The following is a 6676-nucleotide window of genomic DNA, read 5'->3' as shown; positions in this document are numbered from 1 at the left end:
TAAATAGGAAATTACTTCTAAGCATAATTTACCAATCATCGTGGGAATGATCTCGTATTCGCCTGTTATACTATCGTTTGATCTTGTGCACTTACAAGTAAAATGTATCAAGTATTTGTTTATTAATTAGGTGGGTATTTGGCACAACAAGTTTTTGGCGCCGTTGCCGGGAATTGTATTAAATTATGTCTAGAAATGTTTTTCCTTTAGTTTAATTTAGTTTCTTTTATTTATTTATTTTTCTCTATTTTTTTTTTTTTTTTAGTTTTTAATTTTGTTTGTTTTATGTTTCTATTTCTGTCCGCAAATCTGAGTTAATTTGCGGTAGTGGGATCGAGCGCACTGCTGCCTATGAGCCCTATATGCTTATGTTTTACAATAGTATGCTTGAGCGCCCATTCTAGGGAGATCGAGCGCAGCTCTGTGATCAAGCGTAAGTGCACTACGATTGAGTGCACAGCCAGACAGTAGTACTAAAGCTGTTGATTCCAATTTTGCTTTTATTTTTGTTTTGTGTTAATTTTATTTTTATTTATTTTTTGTTTTTTTGTTTTCTTTTATTTTTATTTTGCCTTTTGTTTTTAAATTCTGTTAGTTTTTATTATTTTGTGGTTTTAATTTTTCTCTATTTTCTGTTCACAACTTTGAGCTACCATGCGGCAGCGCGATCAAGCGCAAGTCCTTAGCAATTGACCGCACCATTGGCATACAGCAGTACTAAGCTGCTGTATTTCTAGTTTGCAGCAATGTGACAGAGCACGCCATTAGTATCTTGATGAGACGGAATCGTCTTTCTATCATGCGGAAAAGTGGAACAATTAGCAGAAGAGGCAGAATCCTTGAAACGAAGTTTGGATAGGTATTCTTTGAGGAATCAGAAGAGGATGACGGAATCCAAAGAGAGGGCAGAATTGCTTGGAAGATCTGTATGTAATTCTTTCTTTCTTAGATGCAGTAAGCTAGCAGTAAAGATCCCTTTAGTTTGGCAACTGAACTTGTAGAATGGGGAGTCACATGTTTTAAAGATATTTGATGAGGAAGCACAAGCAATGCAATCATGTCGTAATTCCGCCCAGATGTTGGAGGAAGCTAGTTCAACTGGAGAGGCCATCCTGTTGGCAATGTCGGGGTCAAGGGAACGTTTAAAGGTATCTGCAATTCAGCCCCAGTATACCCACATCTGCTCACCATTCTGCACTCACACATTCATTTCTGCATAGAGTTCATACATAACTAACATTTGAGAGGATGGCAATGTGAAATTGCAATTAAGAGAAAAAATGTCCATATTAACTTTTATCGTTGAATTCTGTTAAAAGCTTGTCAATAAACTCTCTATAGTTGTTATAGGCTAGTTCGGTATTGGGTTATTATAGACAACAAAATAATTTTATGTTCAGTTATTTGTGGTTTGCTGGCCATAGATCTGATAGTTGCAGCTGCAGCAGCCTTGAGATTTGGTGGTGGCAGTGGTTGTGATTGATTTTTTTTTTTTTTTTTTTTTTTTTCTAGGTAAAATATTTAAATTCTTTAAATAAAATACTCTCATATTTATCAACAATTCTGATGAACGTGTTTCCAGTAATTCTGTTTTTTTTTTTTTTTTTTTTTTTCTTTAATCCCCCCTCCCCCCTTCGAAAAGAGAAACTGAAGCTTCAAAATCTCAGTTCTTCATGATTGTGCATGTGATTACTCTCATAACAAGTGCATTTACATTTAGAATTTGAAACTTACATTAGATCTTGATCCCAATAGGTTTTCTCTTTGATAAACCCATAATGATTTAAGATTTTAATCACTAATTGGGCATCCCTGCATAATTTTCATGAGAATTGGGGTTCTTAATTATTCTTTGTGTTCATTTTTCGGTGGTATTATATTTTTTCTGTTAGATGGATTGAGTTAAAATATGTAGAAGTAAAGCAAGGGCTAAATTGCTTATGCAATGACATGAATGATGCTAGTAAGTACTTTTTCTGATATACACTTTTTTTACTTCTTTTTTTCATTAAATTTTTCAGAAAGCACATCGAAAAGCACTGGATGTCCTTAACACAGTGGGGCTTTCGAATTCTGTATTGCGGCTGATTGAGAGGCGGCACCGTGTTGATAATTGTATAAAATATGCAGGCATGGTTTTGACACTCATCATTATATTCATTATTTGGAGATGGACGGGATGATCGATTCAATGGCACTCCAGATGCTTCTTGTTTTGTTCTCTGGAAAGGAAGATATATATGAGTTGTAGTATTTCTAAAGTAGTTTCATACTGCAAAAGGTAGGGAGGTTGTACATATATAGGCCACCCTGGATAATGCAATTCTATAAAATTAATTTACTTACAGAAGCTGTCTACCATATTTGTTGCGGTAAACGTTTGATTTATCTTGAATTATATTCTTTAACATCCATTGAAGAAAAGAGAGTAAGATAATAGTCGGGCGTGTTTGTTTTTTCGGAAATTCAAAGAATTAAAATCCTTTAAAAGGGTTAAATTACTTGAGAGTTAATTTTATCTTTGCTATGGAGTGCTTAGAACTTGAAATGTTAAATGATTAAAGTAATGGGAAACTTCACTTTAAACTCATGAACGGTCACGTGTTTTAAGAAGACTTTTCCAAAATTTAAAAACTCTCAATTTATATCGTTGAACTTTCAATTTCAATCAATTTACCCTACTCAGTTTTAGCCGTTAACATCTAACGAAAATGCCTAAAAGGACCAAATTACCATTTGATTTTCGTTTTTTTTTTAAAAAAAAAAGGAAAGAAAAAAATGGATCTTACGGTCACCATGTGACTCGTTGGTCTGGCCATGACATACATGGGTCACGACCCACATAGGTCGCGGTCATGACCCAGAGTGGGTCTGGCCGTGACCAGGTTGGGGTCGTGGCCGTGAACCGTGGGTCTGTTGACCCATAGCTAGCTGTGACCCAACAGACCTAGGTTGGGTCGCGGCCGTGACCCTGCGTGGGTCTGTAGACCCGCTGACCCACAGTGGGTCTCTAGCCAAGACCCGCCTGGGTCACTAGGAGACTCGCCTAGTTCATTAGGTGACCCATCTGGGTGGGCAAATTTTTTATTTTATTTTAATAACTTTATTATTATTTTTTATTTGAAATTTTAGAAAAAAGTCAAGGGTATAAACTTTCATTTTACCACTTTTAACATATAAAATCTGGCGGAGTAGGTAAATTGATTGAAATTGAAAGTTTAGGAGTGTAAATTAAGAGTTTAAATTTTGGGGGTCTTTTCAAAACGCGTGATAGCTTAGAGGTCTAAAGTAAAGTTTCCCCTTCAAGTAAACAAAATGGGAAAAATGGTAAAAAAACATATTTTTAGTGGGACAAAGTTTTCCTCCAAATTGGGTTGGAGGAATTTCCTTCAACCTATGAACACTTGTCATGGAATGGGGTGCCTCCTAAGAGCGCTAAGTTTACCGTCTTCAGGCAGACTGTTGATAGTAGCTTCAGTGCTACTATTCCTTGTGAGATGTTAGTTGAAATAGGTATGGCTCATAGCATATCTCCAAACTTTTGCAAGAACACTTGTCCCTAAAACAAATACATACTCCAACCAAATACCAGTCAAGTGCAACACATTGTTGGAAAAAAATCAAAGAATAAAATTTGAACAACAATGAAGAAAATAAAACCAGGAAAGAGATCATGTATCATGGCCTAATGGAGGACTCAAGTGCATAGAGCAAGCATCGTATGGATAAATTTTGAGATTGACAATCCTCAATGAAAAAGAAACCAATCAGATTTAGAATTTCAGCAGCTTCAGTACTGCTACCTGGAGGTGTGCTCGATTGCTGGGGACATGTGGTCGATCGCAGTGGTACACTCGATTCCTCTGATTGGGTGCTCAGTTGCACTGCCGCAAAATAGAAATAGAGTAGCTTGGTGCGCTCGATTGTAGGGGACATGCGCTCGATAGCACTGTTGCGGACAGCAGTAGAATAGAGGCTACAGTAGCTTCACTGCTGCTGACTGGCAGTGGTGCGCTGGCTTGCAAAGGACATGCGGTTGATCGCACTGCTACATATCAGAAACTGACTCGCAAAAATAGTAAACAGAAAAGGTTAGAAAAAAAATTAAATAAAACAAAAAATGGAAATCAATAAAAATAAATAAATAAATAAAGAATAGGAACATAAAAAAATAAATAAAAAATAAAACAGAAATCAGAAATAGATTACATAAACAAAGAAAAAAAAATAAAAAACAAAAACAGACTCGACATAACAACAGCTTCAGTACTCCTGTTTGGCTGTGTGCTCGATCGTAATGCACTTGCACTCGGTCGCATAGCTGCCCTCGATCTCCCTAGAATGGGCGCTCGAGCGCACTGTCATAGTACTAACTCATGAAAGACTCATAGCAGCATCAATACTACCGTGTGGCAGTGATACGCTGAATCGTTATCCACCTACGATTGATCGCACTACCGCATAAAATATTAGAGTTGTGGACAGAAAACAAAAACAACTAAAAACATAAAAAAAAAATAATAATAATAATAAAAAACAGAACAGCGAAAACAAAATAAATAAAATCAACAAAATTAGAAATGAACAAAAACTGAGAAAATAAAATAAACAAAATTGAAATTAAAAAGAATTAAACTAAACTAAAGGGAAAAAAAAATTCTAAACACAATTTTAACACAATCCTCGCCAATGCCGCAAAATACTTGTTGTGCCAAATACCCACATAAATTAATAGACAATATTCAGTACGTTTTATACGCAAGTGCACAAGATCAAAATGATAGTATAGCAAACCAATACGAGATCATTCTCACGAGGATTGGTAAATTATGCTTTGAATGTAATTTTCTATTTAATTAACGGGTTTAAAACAATTGTCACAAATTGAATTAAACTAAAGAAATAAAATAAAAGAAATACTAAAACTAAAAAGGATTAGGGTTTTGAAATCCACCACTAACCATACTCAAATAAGATTAACAATATGCCAATATTCCAATTATCTCTAGATATCTAATGTTTGTCAACCTAAGGGCATGGTATCTACCCCTAAAGCTATTGATTTCCCTAAGCAATGAATTAGACATGGTATCTACTCTAATTCTTTTCTTTCTTAAAGGATTTAGCATGGTAACTACTAAGTTATTCTTTAAGAAAGCATAAATCTATGAAAATCGACAACCAAATGTGAAGCCTAAGGCATGGTATCTGCTCCCGGTTCCCTATGTTGATTAACCCAAGAACCTGTGATGGGGTTCTTTTATCACTTTATTAAGCCCAGGACTCAGTCATCCAAATTGACTTAAATAACACAAATCCAACACACATGCATATGAAGAATTCGATCAAACTTGAATTAATCAAGTAAAACATCCAAAAGATAATTGTAGCAGACGCACCAATATTGTAATCTTACAAAGATATGATCAGGGCTTCAAACTAACACCAATTAAATAACTAACTACATAACAAAAATAAAAGGGGAAGAGAAGAAAAACCCAAACTCCTCTTGATCTAGCCTTCAGTTCTTTTCCAAAGCTTGTGTCTACTTCTCCCCACTTGATTATGAAGAATAGAGGGTCTATTTAGAGCTTAGGAGAGACCTAGAAGCCCTAGTAATCTTAGGAAATTTGGAGGTTTATCTACTAGTTCAATTAGGATAAATCCAACTACAAATCGGAATAGGATTCGTCCAGATTTACATTCTTATATTGCGGGACGATTTTGGCATAGAAAACGTTCGAATTAGGAGACTCCTATTTCACTATGATTTGTATAATTTTGAGTTATTTTTCCAATGCCGTTGGTTTCACCTCAATCCAATACTAGAGCCGAAAGTTATGGTCAAAATATTGAGACATATGCAGACTCCAAATTTGAATCAAATCCGATTTTTACTCAAATTAGAGAAATTCTGAATTAATCATTTCCTTGATTTAATTAAACTTAACCCTGTCATATAGGTCATCTAGTATGATTGGTTAGGCTTAACCAAATCTTCTAGATCTTTTCAAAGTGTGCTTTAAGCCCAAAGCTTCCAGCTTTTTCCCAAATTGCCCTTTAAGCTTGAAATTTCCAAAAATGCTTCATTTTCTTCAAAAACCTAGAAAAAGACATAAAACACAAAAAGGAAACAAGACATCAAATAATAACAAAACTAAGAGCCTAAAATATGTAAATTAAGGGGCTAAAATATATTTTAGGGCTTATCACTTAGTTTTAGACGTAAATAATAATATTCTTGGAGGGTTGACAAGTTGAAGAGGAGAAGATTATGGCCAGAGGCTATCCCAGTACCCCGATGAGCAATAAATTCGTAATAGGGTGTTGATGTAGCCATTCCCAAGTAACAATGGCTTAATTGTATTTTAATTTGGGCTTTTCTATATATATGATGGTTGTATAACTTTGAGAATTGATCTTAATATTTATATTCAATCACTATGAATTTCTTATCTTGTCTTAGAAAGTCTTTTATATTGATTGAACTCAATCCTTCATATTTTTTGTGAATATGTGAATGATTGTTATACAACGGTTTTAATGATCAATAGGATTTAATAGGTCATGCCTAGGGAAGATGGATTGTACTGCACCCTAGTTTAGTGTAATTTACATAAATAGTTCGTGCTAACCGAAGATGAGTTATGTTTATTCATTGATTGTGTGTGTAGCT

General features: G+C 34.9%; 1 protein-coding gene across 1 annotated transcript; it reads left to right on the top strand.

Moving 5' to 3' along the window:
• Positions 1-648: 648 nt before the first annotated feature.
• On the top strand, positions 649-2308 carry LOC132162165 (membrin-11). The gene is made up of 3 exons (XM_059572428.2): positions 649-926; positions 1002-1148; positions 2022-2308. The coding sequence occupies exons 1-3, from the start codon at positions 885-887 to the stop codon at positions 2181-2183; spliced, it is 351 nt and encodes a 116-aa protein (XP_059428411.2). The 5' UTR covers positions 649-884; the 3' UTR covers positions 2184-2308.
• The last annotated feature ends 4368 nt before the right edge of the window (positions 2309-6676 follow it).

Source organism: Corylus avellana, chromosome 10 (genome assembly GCF_965113065.1).
Source record: "Corylus avellana chromosome 10, dhCorAvel1.hap1.2, whole genome shotgun sequence".
Taxonomy (NCBI): domain Eukaryota; kingdom Viridiplantae; phylum Streptophyta; class Magnoliopsida; order Fagales; family Betulaceae; genus Corylus; species Corylus avellana.
The sequence above is the reverse complement of the archived record's forward strand: the minus strand, read 5'-3'. Positions and strand labels throughout refer to the sequence as shown.

Coding starts and splice junctions, on each gene's coding strand:
- LOC132162165 (XM_059572428.2), top strand. CDS start 885: ATGACGGAATCCAAAGAGAGGGCAGAATTGCTTGGAAGATCT. Junction 927..1,001: donor CAGAATTGCTTGGAAGATCT/GTATGTAATTCT, acceptor CTGAACTTGTAG/AATGGGGAGTCACATGTTTT. Junction 1,149..2,021: donor GGTCAAGGGAACGTTTAAAG/GTATCTGCAATT, acceptor TAAATTTTTCAG/AAAGCACATCGAAAAGCACT.